Below are 13,818 nucleotides of genomic sequence, written 5' to 3'. Positions count from 1 at the left end.
TGTGAGCAAAGATTCATATTTTCCTCACTGAGATGACAGCTCAACAGTCTCTATGAGTTTAAAGTGAATTTTCCACTAAATTACTCTCTGTAATGATGTCACTTTCTTTTTATCTACTATTTTTTAGACCCTGATTATTCTCTGAGAATAGTTCACTTCTGACTCAATTACATACAGCACCCGGACTACTGTGAAAAACTATGATTAAAGTAATCATCTATTGAACCCAGCTCACAAAGAATACATGCACACACAAACGCAGACACTATGTGGGTGGCCATAAAGATGCATCATTCATGCCGTCTCCATCATAAAAGGCCAAGGTTTATACTGTGCACTACATTGCTTGCTCTCTATTCATATTGTTAATATATTATAATTTCTGCTCTCTGCAGCTGCTGAGGCAAATGTTAGTGCGAAAGCAATTAGTCAGGCCTTACTGAACAAATTTGTCCCTTGCCTTGTCCCCTGACTGCTGCTGCTTGTGGTGCTACCTGCAAACAGAACATACAAGAAAGACAGATGTAAGTTAATAACAAGAAAAATATCTGAGTAACATGTTTTCCCAGACAAGTGTCTCTACCAGACTACCAATTTTCCTGTAGTCAGAAACTACTGAATCTTACAAAGATGTCACTGTGCCAGTGTTTGACTCATGTCATACAGTCACTGCTCAGAACCTTGAGATTATAAAGAATGTTTTTCGTTTGTCTTTCCTCAGCCTTATTTACCCCCATTTTCTGTTTGGGGTTTGAGTATGAACACTAAGCCTGTTTCTGACTTAGAAGTTAATTGTGATATAAAGTAAAAATGAAGTGACATTGTAAACTATAAACACACTTGTGAGATATAAAATCACAGCTGTGAGATTTAAAGTCACATTTTGAGTTAAAAAGTCATTGACAATGTCACAACTATGAGAAATTAAGTCACAATTTGCAGGATATAATATTACATTGCAAGATAATGTCCCACTGTGAGATATTACAACAAATTAAGTTGCATTTTGAAAGATATAAATTCACACTGCGAAATATAGTCACATTGTGAGATATGAAATTGTAATTATGAGAAGCAAAGTCGTAGTTAACTGTTTTCAACTCTGAGGCTGAAATGGGCTTCCATAGAGACCCTAAGAAACTTTATGACTTTGTCTAATCTTATGGGAACTTATAAACAAAATTTGCATTGATAATATGCATCAGTGGAGTAACACATGATACAGAGACACAATACACTTCAATAATATATGTCTACTGGTTTAGATCAGAGGAAACAAGTTTAATTTCAAAAGTACTAGAAGTACTACCAAAAGAAAGTAGAAAGTCATTTCCAACGAAACATGAGGGGTAATGATTGACTAACTACTGCTAACTGAATACATTGTTACAGAAAACCTATTAAACAACCTGGAAAATAGCATCTACATTCATTTGTTTATTAATTAATTTATAAATACTTTTCGGTCAAACGTTTATCCTTGTATTATCTTCCTTGCAATGTAAATACAATTACCAGAAGCTACTCACTCCACCATATCAAACTGGTAGGAAGTTGGTAGAAACATCAACTTTCATTGTGTATTCAGTGAAACAGGAAGTCCCAGGGGAAATTAAGTAACTTCCGTAATAACCTCACAAATGTGGTTCCACCAAAGCACAACACCACCACTCCAGGCCCTTTCAATTACCAAATGTTATCTGTTTTTATATCATAAATGCATTCAGAAAAATTGCACACCCTCTTTATTGACTCCTAGGCATCCTTTGAGTTCTTGAAGGGAGATGGTCTTGTCCTTGTTAAGGTCACAGTAGTCTGTGAACTTGCGGGCGCATCGTTTGGGTTTGGCTTTCTTCTTTACGTAGCGCTTGAAGGGCTTCATCTCCTTCTTGTTGATATCAAAACTGCCATTATTATCCAGCTGGGCAAAGTACCAATGAACCACCCGTTCCTCCAGTGTGTGGCTTGGGTCAGGCTCAACAAACCTGGAGCAGAAATAATCCCAGTTGGAGCAGTATACTGTATAATACGTTTAACATACCTCAAACATATTCTACTGCTCTGACTACAATTGAACTTTTACACTAGAAGCAAATTAAGATCACATCACACTTGGGCAAATTCAGATTTCCTATATGAATTGTAAAATCAAAATCAAATGTCAAAATCAGCATGTAACTTTTCCAGAACTATTTGTCTTAAAAGGACATTAAAACATAATAAAACTGACTGATTCACATTGATTTACATTCCTTGGCCACTAGGCATTAGAATATCAGAGAGACGGGGGAAGTTGAGAAAAAATAATTAGAAGTTGTGAAAAATATGTCATTGTGGTGGGACGTTTTGCACATGCAAAAACTACTCATATATACTGTATACTCATATCTAGTTATTATTTCGAGACTATTCTCAAATCATTATGACTTTAATCTCAAAATAAATATTTTAAGAAAATAAAGTCATCAAGTTGTAACACTACATTAGTAATATTTTGAGAAAATAAGAATTCCACATCCATTTCTAGCATTAAAAAAACTATTTCTGATAATCATGCCTTTTATCGTACTTTTTTCTCAGTATTATTCTCTCAATTTTATGACTCTATTCAATTATCAATACAGCTTATTCTCAAATTGATATAAATGCATTCTCATATCATTCATTTCTTTTTAAATTATTTATTTATTTTAATTTTAACTAAATTGCTGTTGCATGACATCTGTAAATAACGCATTACTTTATTAAGTTCTTACCTCCCACCACCAGAGGGGGTTGGTGAGTTGATAGCTTGCACCATGTCAGTAGTAAGGGCATCCAAAAGGCTGGTTATGAATTCCACTTTCTTTCCCTCTGGACACCCTGTAACATTTAAAGAGAGACCCGCATAACCACAAGTATTCCCATTTAGACTTGCAGGAGCACACAAAAGAAATATTTCACCATTAAATTTTTCTTAGACCAACTTGTTTTCAGTTATACTCGCAGTAAGAGAGGGAAGTATTAAGCTGTCCCAATGAAAAATACAACATAATGCAATACGGTTGTTTTCTAGGCTATAAATGTCACCGCTGATCTTAGTCTCAACATCTTAGCAGTTCAAAGATAGCCTACCATAATCAACAAAATATGCCAAACAAAAGATGTTAGCATTTGCAAATGCTCGAGTGCATGTGTGAAATGTAAAGTAGCAAATAGAGCGACAAGGTGACGAGGGCACTTTCGCAGACCACCGCTGCCCGTTAACTTTTACAACACATTGCTGAACACCTTGGGTAGCACTTTTTTAACTGTCCCAGATGCTTGGCTGCAATGGTGTGCTCGACTTGAGTCAATGTTTTGGCCTTAATTGTGTCTCTTAAAGGCGACTTAAAGCAGAAGAATGTAATAAAATAATCTCAGTTTACATTCTCACTTTGGTTAATTTTGGTTTTCTCATGACGCACCCTCTACCTCAGTCCCACTACCTTTCTTGATTTTCCTCACTCTCATTTTGCTGGTTCAAGGCAGTATGTATGGGAGGTGGGGCCCTGTGGCTTACCAGGTGACTCCAATTAGTATCTGTAAGGTTTGGACAAGTGTGATGACGTGCCGGCTCAGTGCTTCTCAGCCCAAGTGTTAAATTAGAACATATGGAATCAGACTCATCTTGTCAAACTTCCCATACTGTGTTCGGCAGATGTATACTTCATAAAGCCAGCTTGTGGGAAGCTCTGATGTAGATCAGTCATGAGTTTGTTTGTTCGTTTGCACTAGTATGATGATGCTACAGGTAGGTCTTGTAGTGGAATTTGGCCCATGGAAATGGTTATAGTACATCTATCCAAAAGTTCTTTTTTCCCCATTCCTGCGTTGAAAGGATGAAACCAAGACTCTTTGCTTTGGTGCCAGGTTGCACTCAAGTAGAGTACATAAAAATAATTTGACTGAAGTCCCCCCGAGCACTGACAGCACCTCTCGGCCCCCCGCTGCTGTCCTCCCCAGTGGTCCACGCCGTCATAAACTACTCCACACATCTGTTACCCAGTCAGAAGTCATGTTTTACTCTGTAAACTTACCAGATGGGGAATTAAAAAGGAGTTACAATGAAATTCTAAATGAAAGAGAAGAAGCGAGAAACCCAGAAAAGAACTGAAACGAGCGAAAGCCTATTTCAAAAGAGAAAACCACTTTTAAATGCTAACATGTGGTAGGCCTACTGCATATTCTTGTTAAACATTTGTCAAACATTATTAGCAAGCACAAAACAAAATCCATTTTTTTTAGCAAGCAACATAGTCAAGGAAAATGAAAATATACAATTAAATAATTTGAGTGTAGAGAAACGTATTAGCAACATCAGTCAGTTGTTAGCATTAAAAAAAAAAGCAGCAATAGGCTTTAGCTAGATCACAGCAGAGGAAAGGATATTCTCATTCATTGCAGGAAAATAATTATCAATAAATAATCAATAATTTTGGTACATTGTCCCAGAAGAGAAAATAGAAATGCATATATCTAGCAAAAAGGTAGTCAACTTTGAAGAGTACACTAGCTTATAGCTTATTAATGACCACAAAGCTAATAGCTAATAAAGCTAACAAATGACTGGTACACTGTATAACTAATCAGGAACTAACTATTTTAGAAATGATGTATATATAAAAACAGAAGAATGAGTGACATATAATGTAGAAATGAAGAAGTTAAGCCGGTCGCACACCGGACGACAAACACCATGCCATGACTAGGACAACTCACCGATATCACAAACCAGACGTGTTAGCTTCTGTTCAGGACGACAGTCCAAAACAGTGAACCTCAACACCAAACAGACAAAAGTTCACTTCACTTCAAAAATGAACAAAGTTGCATTAATGAATTTAAAATTTGGTGTTTGGAAAAACAGGGCAAACGTAAAGAGAAAATGTGATCAATATTATTATAGATCTATATATGAAGCATATAGATTTTTTCAAGCCACATAAAGTTAAACGTTTCACTGAAAAATGCACAATACACAATGGCGGTGCCTGTGTGCATACACTCACAGAAAACAATGTGTCTGAATGTTAATGACATGATTCGGCTTCTCGTCCAGTGTGCGACCTCCTATAGTCCATAGTTGTATCCCAAATGACATAATATGTACTTACACTACGCACTATATATACTCTACCATCTAGTGTATGACATTTATGCCAGGTTCAGACTACACAATATCAGATTTGTAAATGGCAACGGGCATCAGGATGCAAGAATCAATCATTTTATCTTGTGTAGTGTGTCATAATGGACGACAACCGAGGGCTGCATCTGCAATGCTTCACAACGTCCTGACAGAAAGACTAGCATGTTTACTAGCATGACTAGCATGTTTGCTTTCAAACATAGCAAAACGAAAGAGAAAAAGAGAGCAATTGAAGAAAGGTTTGTGGAGCAATGCCAACAATACTCCTGCTTTTATGACATTTCCTCGAGGGACTACAATGACAAAGTGAAAAAAGATGAATGCTGGCGAACGATAACAGTGAGTACGGGAATTAGCATTAGCATTAAGCTAACACTTTGGTAGTTTGTTTACGCTCTTGTTTTCAGAAGTCAGTCGCTATTTCTGTTTCTCGATGACTTCAGGCACATTGTTAAAGACAAGCAATGATTGGTTGGGAAGCAATGTGTAGTCTGTGTAGTTAAAAACCACATAATCTGACAGTGACTATCATAACAGAAAAAAAATATTATGTAGTCTGAACCCGGCATTAGAAAGCTAGTTTGTCATTTAGTATCATTCTGGCCCCTCCCCTTTTACAGCATAATTAAAGCTGTGATCATTAAGTGCACAAAGTGTCCAACATTTGGTTTGGTTAAAAATAAGTGCATCATCCTGGTATTTGAAGTGCTCTTCCTGTTAGAATTTTCAGTAGAAACACACTACTCACACTATTTATACTAAGTATGCAAATTGGGAGAATTTGGGTTGCACCTCATGCCATGTCAACCGTTCTGCTTACCTGTCAGATCTCTGTCTCTAAAAGGGTCTTCCATCTCTGTGTCTCGAGAACGAGCCGCACTGTCACATTCTGGTTTTTTGTACCTGATGGAGAATACAAACATGAGGCGCTTTTACAAGATTCATACCTTCTCCACATCTTCAGTATATTTTTCTGTACAAAGCCACATCTGGAGCCACATTTCCTCTGTTCAGTCTGTCAAAGTCAGACATCTGAGAGTAAAAACATCATCTTGCTGGAGAGCTGCTTTATAGTAGAAATTGAAGCTGTAATTCTAATTGAAAGCGACATTGACATTTTTCATGTTTACTACTGTAAAGCTGCTTGCTTTAAAACAATGTGGTGTATAAAGTGCTATATAAATAAACATGACATGATTTGACTGAAATGCCGAACTGCAGAGCCCAGCTTTGGGATGTGCTCAGTATACTGCTGTAAAGGTATTTCGAACTTATTTTTACCTCTAAGTGAAGGACGAAAAGAACTTTGCCATGAATATATTGGGGCCTTTATGAATCTTTTGACTTGGGCCAGTAGGCAACCACCCAGAACTTCCTAGCAAATGCTTAGCAATGTGTCTACTACATCTCAGAACACTTTGTTGACCACAAAGTATGAATTTTGCAACCAAATCATCATGGACACGTATTACGCATTTTCTTGTTAGTAGAGAATGCAGAGTTTGGCCTTCAATGTAACAAGCCCTCAGAGACAGAACAAAAATTAAAAAAATGCAGCTATACAAGTCCTGTCTCAGTTAACACAGCTATCCAAACACATGAAGAAATGACAAACTCTAAGTATTTGATTTCATTGTTTAATCAGATTTGGTTCACTGGTTTTTACTACACAAAATTGGACTAAAATTGAGTAAGACAGACATAAGAATGCATGACACTGCAACCTCACACAAGAACAACAAGAAATCTAGCATTTAACGGAAACATCCAGAACATCTATCCAAAGGATCAAGCCGTCTCAGCATGGTTCAGAGGCAGCGTGGGCTCAGTGCCTGAATTCAAATTGCGAATTTCGTTCAGCAAGAACCAGTTGGGTAAACCTTCTCAGTATTTCCAGGGCAAAAAAAAAAGAGAGCAATTTACACATTTCCAAAAGTGGAAAATAAATCAGAGCTCATAATGAGTAGAAACACATCAGGACGTGTCACGCTTTCAATTTGAGTGCTTTCTAAACAAAATTCAGCACTGACAACTTTGCTCATGGAAAAATAAAGACTGTGGTTTGGAGAGAAAATCGATTGTCAAAACATTCCACAACTAAACTAATCAGTCACATTGGATTGTATTACTGATGATTGCCATTTTTATAGCATTTTGAGATGTTTAGAGCATGCAAGCTCATCCAGAAACAAACAATAATGTTACAGCACAAACAATAATGTCTTGACTCAGTGGTAATGTCACGATTACAAAATTGGTCATAAGAACAGTTTGTCTCTGTCTTACCTTGCAGAAGTTCCAGGTATGGGTCTCCCAGTGTCCACCAGCACACACCAGCAGTAACCAGTGGACTGGTGGCACTGCACTGGCTTGTACAAGCCCTGCAAGCCACAGTCAGGGATGAAGATGGCTTCCCGTGGGTTCTGCTGAGCCTCATCCTGGGCCGTCTGCCTCTCCTGGTCACAAGAGGGAACTTTCTCTAAAACCATGAGAAACACACTCAATACAGAGAAAACTTTTAATATAATTCCAGCAGTTTTCAAAATGGTCTTCTTAGCACTACTGTTCAAAGTGGATGAGCTTCTAGTTTCTTTGTTGTTTAAAGGACTATAATGTGGAAAATATATGTGGAATATACAATATTACTGTAACCTGGCCTCTTTATACTCAACTTTATACTCTCTTCCTGTACACTGTACAAAGACAGAAAAAAATTGGATCTGTAAGTTGTTTTTATCATTTTTAAAGAAGATTCTTATGTTGACCAAGGCTGCATATATACGGTATATAAGGGTTTGGGTTCAATTGTGTCATCAAATATTAGATTTGACTGAGATCAGCTATAATAAAACTTTGACCAAAATTGTGTTAAAGGGTTAGTTCACCCAAAAATGAAAATTCTGCCATTAATTACTTTCCCTCATGTTGTTCCACACCCGTAATCTTCGGAACGCAAATTTTTGATAATTTTTTGATAAAATCCAATGGCTCAGTGAGGCCTCCATTGCCAGCAAGATAATTAACACTTTTAAATGCCCAGAAAGATACTAAAGACATATTTAAAACAGTTCATGTGACTACAGCGGTTCAACCTTAATGTTATAAAGCGACGAGAATACTTTTTGCACGGCAAAAAAACAAAATAACGACTTTATTCAACAATATCTAGTGATGGGCGATTTCAAAACACTGCTTCATGAAGCTTCGAAGCTTTACGAATCTTTTGTTTCAAATCAGTGGTTCGGAGCACGTATTAAACTGCCAAAGTCATGTGATTTCAGTAAACGAGGCTTTGTTACGTCGTAAGTGTTTCGAAATTTCAATGGTTTACCACTGGGGGGCGTGACTTTGGTAGTTTGATACACGCTCCGAACCACTGATTCAAAACAAAAGATATATAAAGCTTCAAAGCTTCATGAAGCACTCCTCACTGAGCCATCGGATTTGATCAAAAATATCTTAATTTGTGTTCCAAAGATGAACAAATGTCTTACGGTTGTGGAAAGACATGAGGGTGAGAAATTAATGACAGAATTTTCATTTTTGGGTAAACTAACCCTTTAAAATTAACACAAGGCAGAATTGACTTAAAAACTTTTAAGAAGCATCTTCGCCTCTTTTCTGTTCTGAGCCATTAGGATTTAATTTTCTTGTATTTATTAAAACAAAGGACACTTGAGAAATGTTATTTTAAATGTTTTAACACCTTGTCTCATAAATCTCTATTTATGTTGAAATCCATTTAGTATGCTGCTCACTTGTAGTGCATCGGGCCAAGTATAATAGCACCAGATGTTGAGGCTAATCCAGCTAGCAGGGTGCTGAAGAGCTTTTTAGCACTCCTGATTGATGTCATTTTTAATCAGATGTTTAGTGAATATCGTGCCGCAAGAACAGTTATCAGAACTGCTGTTTTCCTCTGCACGACAGCCCGGGACAATCAAGTTGTTAATCATTAGATTGGACAGATGCATAAGCTATACAAAACTCCTTCAAGTCTTTTCTTTCTTCTTCCTCATTACAGTTTCTTCATAACTAATTCTTCATCAACTTATTAATCACACAAGTTAGACATTAAATCCCAATATATATATATTTATATGTATCTCTACCTTAATTTTTGCAATTCCTTTCGCATTCCAGTACTATGTTATGACCTTAAAAATGTATAAACAAATACATTTTTACATTATGCATCACATATCCAGCTTCATATAGCTTTTTTAACATACTTGTTGGTAGCTTATCTGGTTTAGCACTGCACTTGCGATGCGGAGAGCTTGGGTACGAGTCCCATGAAGCACAAGTTATGATAAAACAGCTCAAAGACTTGTAGAAGCAAGCTAAAATGGCATAGTTTCTTCAGCAAATGTTTTTTTATGTCACGTTTGATTTTGTTAACATTATCGGTTAAGTTTAGTGTAGGATTTAGTGTAGGTGGTACGTTATTTTCAAACGCGATAGAGCATTAACATTTTAGCAACATAATAAAACGCACCCGTGTCTGTTTTGGTGATTTCAAATATCAACATAATTTCTCAGAAATCGCTTACTGCATCCTTAACCAATGGAATGAGTTTGGGATAGGATTATCTGTTTGTCCAAACAATGGAAATGGAGATGGGTGGAGAATTTGGGGCACTAGGGTGGTGTGTGAAATACGTTTGGAAATATTATTCTTGCAATTCCATTATTCCCCACTCATAGCACAAAAATTACACATCACCCGCATTCTGTTTGTAGAAATAATGGGAAGAAATTACAGAATTATGCATTGCATACTCGAGCACCACAAAATAATGTGCATCAACGTGTCTAATCCAAATTCCCTAGTACTGTTTGGGCGGGGGAGGTGGGGAATCTAAATGGTCCCTAAATGAATTTCTACCGAAGTATAAAATTCCTGGCTGGAGGGTGAAGGGTGGTACTGAGATAGGACAAGATCCGGAGTGTGAGAGAATTAAACAGAGAACAGCACTACCCACTCAGAGTTATCGTCTGAGCCTCCAAATGAAAACCATGAGCTACAACCCCGTTCAGTGTAACCAAATCCTGCTGTTTTTGCTTTTGTCTTCATTACAAACAGTTCTGGTAAGGGGACTGACAGCGTTGGCGTGATCGGGAACAAGGCTTGGGGTGTTTTAAGTGGAACATGACTGCGAAGACAAGGAACGGGGGAGAGCTAGCCATCGGAGCATTAATATGTCCTCTTTTCCAGAGATGGGCTCACAATCCGCACTCAAGTGTTCACGGCAGAGTCCATGACTCCTGCGCTTCCCGCCAAGGTTCCTTCATATCTAAATTATTTAGCACTGTTTATTGTAGCTAGGGTATACTGGCGCCAAGCAGATGGGATTCCCAAAAGAAAATTGTTTTTTTTCTCCCCTCTTTCTCTTCCCCTAATACAATAAAACAGGACAGAAAAGGATGGACAGTCTCAGATCCTATTTAATCCTATTTACGTCACATTTTTGTTATGCATTCATCTGCACGTAAAACTTGATCCAAGCCCCCTCTCTTTTCAGAGTCATTTTTATGCACTCTGTCCCTTTTTATTCCAAGAAGCGAGTCGCATGAGTTTTGTTTAAACAAACAGACATAAGTGAGAGTACAGCCGAGGTGAGACCTCATTGCTCATTGCTCCCCAGAATGCTTTGCTGTGGTTCTCTCTCATTGTTTACAGGCTGGTATTGATTAGTTTATGCGCAGTATGTTGTAGGTAAACTCTGCTGATTTCCTCACTATCACAGCTGAAAATCAGAGCCTCATGTGTTTCATCGTGCCAAGACTGGCCAAACAAAATAGCTTGAAACTCAGACTTATCAGCCTCCTATAAACACAGCGTTCTCTCTCTTTCTCTCTAACTCTCTCTCTCTCTCTTGTTATCCCTCCTTTCTGTTTTAGATGCGTATATCTTACTCTCTCTTTCTATCGCTCTTTCTTCATATGCCATCCCCCAATTGTTTTCAGCTGTGGGGCAAGTAATCACTCCAGTCTTGGATCTATGCATTCTACGCTCATAACGTAACAGAAGAGGGTATAATGGGCCAGAAGAGGAGGGGTGGGCACCATGTTCTCCTCAAAATTTAGTATATGCTACATGGAAAGGTTTATAGACAATCATGTCAAACATTTCCTCATCCTCAGAAGTATTCTAACATCTTCATTTTTATTTCCATGATGTGGCCAATAGTAGGTTTGATGACTGGATGTGTCGAGAAACACAATATATTGTTTTTCACACAGAACAACCCAATGGTGCGTAATCGGGGGTTAGTTCACCCAAAAATGAAAATTCTGTCATTAATTACTCACCCTCATGTCGTTCCACACCTGTAAGACCTTCGTTCATCTTCAGAGCACAAATTAAGATATTTTTGTTGAAATCCGTTGGCTCTGTGAGGCCTGCATTGCCAGCAAGGCAATTAACACTTTCAATGCCCAGAAAGCTACTAAAGACATATTTAAAACAGTTCATGTGACTACAGTGGTTCAACCTTAATGCTATGAAGTGATGAGAATACTTCTTACAAAATAATGACTTTATTCAACAATATCTAGTGATGGGCGATTTCAAAACACCGCTTCATGAAGCTTGAAATCTTTTGTTTCGAATCAGAGGTTCGGAGAGCGTATCAAACTGCCAAAGTCACGTGATTTCAGTAAACGAGGCTTCGTTACGTCATAAGTGTTTCGAAATTTCAATGGTTCACCACTGGGGGGCGTGACTTTGGCAGTTTGATACGCGCTTCGAACCACTGATTCAAAACAAAAGATTCATAAAGCTTCGAAGCTTCATGAAGCAGTGTTTTGAAATTGCCTATCACTAGAAATTGTTGAATAAAGTTGTTATTTAGTTTTTTTTTGCCACAAAGAAAGTATTCTCGTCGCTTCATAACATGAAGGTTGAGCCACTGGAGTCACATGAACTGTTTTAAATACGTCTTTGGTTGCTTTCTGGGCATTTGAAACTGTCTTGTTGCCAATGTAGGCCTCACTGAGCCATCGGATTTTATGAAAAACGTCTTAATTTGTGTTCTGAAGATGAACAAAGGTCTTACGGGTGTAGAACACCATGAGGATGAGTAATTAATGACAGAATTTTCATTTTTGGGTGAACTAACCCTTTAAGAACTTCCTGGGCATGTGATGCTCTTATCGAAAGTGACTTACCATATAGGGTCATTCTGAGAAATTGGCATTCTGAAACAATTTGTGCCTCATTTGTGTCCCCATGACTTATTACATGATACAGAACTTAGTCATATACTGTAGTTTAATGGTTTTAACTCTGTAGAATGCAAAAGAAAAACAAGTCCATTTTATATTTAAATGTTTGTTATTCATCGAAATATCAGCCCATTGCATTCACAGTCAATGGAGGGTTAAAAAAAATAAAGCTGAATTTGTCTTTCTCTAGAAACATTTAAAAACACAGGTAACTGTTAGGTAACTAAATTTATCTTACAGTCTTAGAGAATCAGTATTTCATTACACTAATTCTGTTATGGGATAAATTATTTTATAATATAAAATAAAATAACATTAATAATATAATATAATATAATATATAAAATTTCAAAATGTAACAAGGTTGGAGCAGAACATGTTTTGAAAGAGAAATGTCACATTTTGTTACTTCTTCTTCTTCTTCTTCTTCTTTTTTTTTTTTTTTCAGTTGATATAGCACTTAAACTGATTGACTATCAGAATTTACTTCATTTATTCAAATTATAAGTATATTAATTCACACTGTGTCAGGGTCAAAATAACAATAACACTACATAAGGATTAGGAGTAGTAGTTTGAGGCCATGTGGTGGTCCCCAAAAGTCTATGGCAATTGCGACCCTAGTACTTTGGGTGTGAGGTGGAAAAATATGTTTTTTTCTACAGTAAGTTCAACAGTAACCTTTTAAATAAATAAATAAATATTAAGACGCAAAGGGCAACATTTCCTGAGAATGACAATAGTGCAGGTATACAGTCATTCTGGAGCATCAAGGGTTAAAAGGATTTTCATGGGCTTGTGGTGTCACGGTAACTCTATATATTCCTTTTTTTTTTTTTGCCAAGTATCTATAACAGCACTCGAACCAGAAGGAAGCTTCGTATACTGTAGCTAGTCCAAACCTGTAATGCGACTACTAACCCCAAATCTTAGGGGACACTATAATAATTAAGCTTGTTCTGTTTCACGGGGACCACAACCACAATTACCATAGAAACACACAATTTACCTCACCTTAGATGAGCATGTTCTCTGTTAATGCTGCACGAGTTGATGTGTGAAAGATCTAACTGACGCATACCACCCACAATGCACTGAGATGGAAACTTGGCTTTCTCCGAGATTTACTTTAGCAGCAAAAGCAACATCTCAGTGTTTCAATTTACTTCAGATCCCACACACGCTCCCATGAGCAGCAACGGTGGAGCCTGATGCCAACTCCGTCACTTCTGCATCAAAAGCACCCCTGTGATGACCATGGATGTGCTATTCTTGTTGAAGAGTGTTGATGTGCAACAGATGCTAATTGGTCACAGGAGGAGACTCTGAAGCGTTCCAAAGACTTGTCAGTGTAGATATACAACTTGTCTGCTCAAGGTAAGTGTTTCCTTCAGCACAGAATATTTTTTGTCAAATTT

At 37.4% G+C, this 13,818-nt stretch overlaps 1 protein-coding gene across 11 annotated transcripts in view; it reads right to left on the bottom strand.

The window, feature by feature from the left end:
• The window catches only part of smoc1 (SPARC related modular calcium binding 1), a 57,512-nt gene that overhangs the window by 13,747 nt on the left and 29,947 nt on the right, over nt 1–13,818 (bottom strand). For 9 of the 11 annotated variants that reach the window (XM_051868098.1, XM_051868097.1, XM_051868102.1 and 6 more), the window contains 5 exons: nt 7,457–7,649; nt 5,991–6,073; nt 2,757–2,862; nt 1,741–1,985; nt 461–494 (listed from right to left, as the gene is read on the bottom strand). In XM_051868098.1, the coding sequence (XP_051724058.1) occupies nt 461–494; nt 1,741–1,985; nt 2,757–2,862; nt 5,991–6,073; nt 7,457–7,649 (661 nt within the window). Of the gene's footprint in view, nt 1–440; nt 495–1,740; nt 1,986–2,756; nt 2,863–5,990; nt 6,074–7,456; nt 7,650–13,818 lie in introns of all 11 variants that reach the window. The other 2 variants (XM_051868096.1, XM_051868099.1) reach the window with 1 other exon arrangement.

Source organism: Ctenopharyngodon idella, chromosome 17 (assembly GCF_019924925.1).
Source record: "Ctenopharyngodon idella isolate HZGC_01 chromosome 17, HZGC01, whole genome shotgun sequence".
NCBI classification, from domain to species: domain Eukaryota; kingdom Metazoa; phylum Chordata; class Actinopteri; order Cypriniformes; family Xenocyprididae; genus Ctenopharyngodon; species Ctenopharyngodon idella.
Note: the sequence above shows the minus strand (reverse complement) of the source record. Positions and strands in the feature narration are given on the sequence as shown.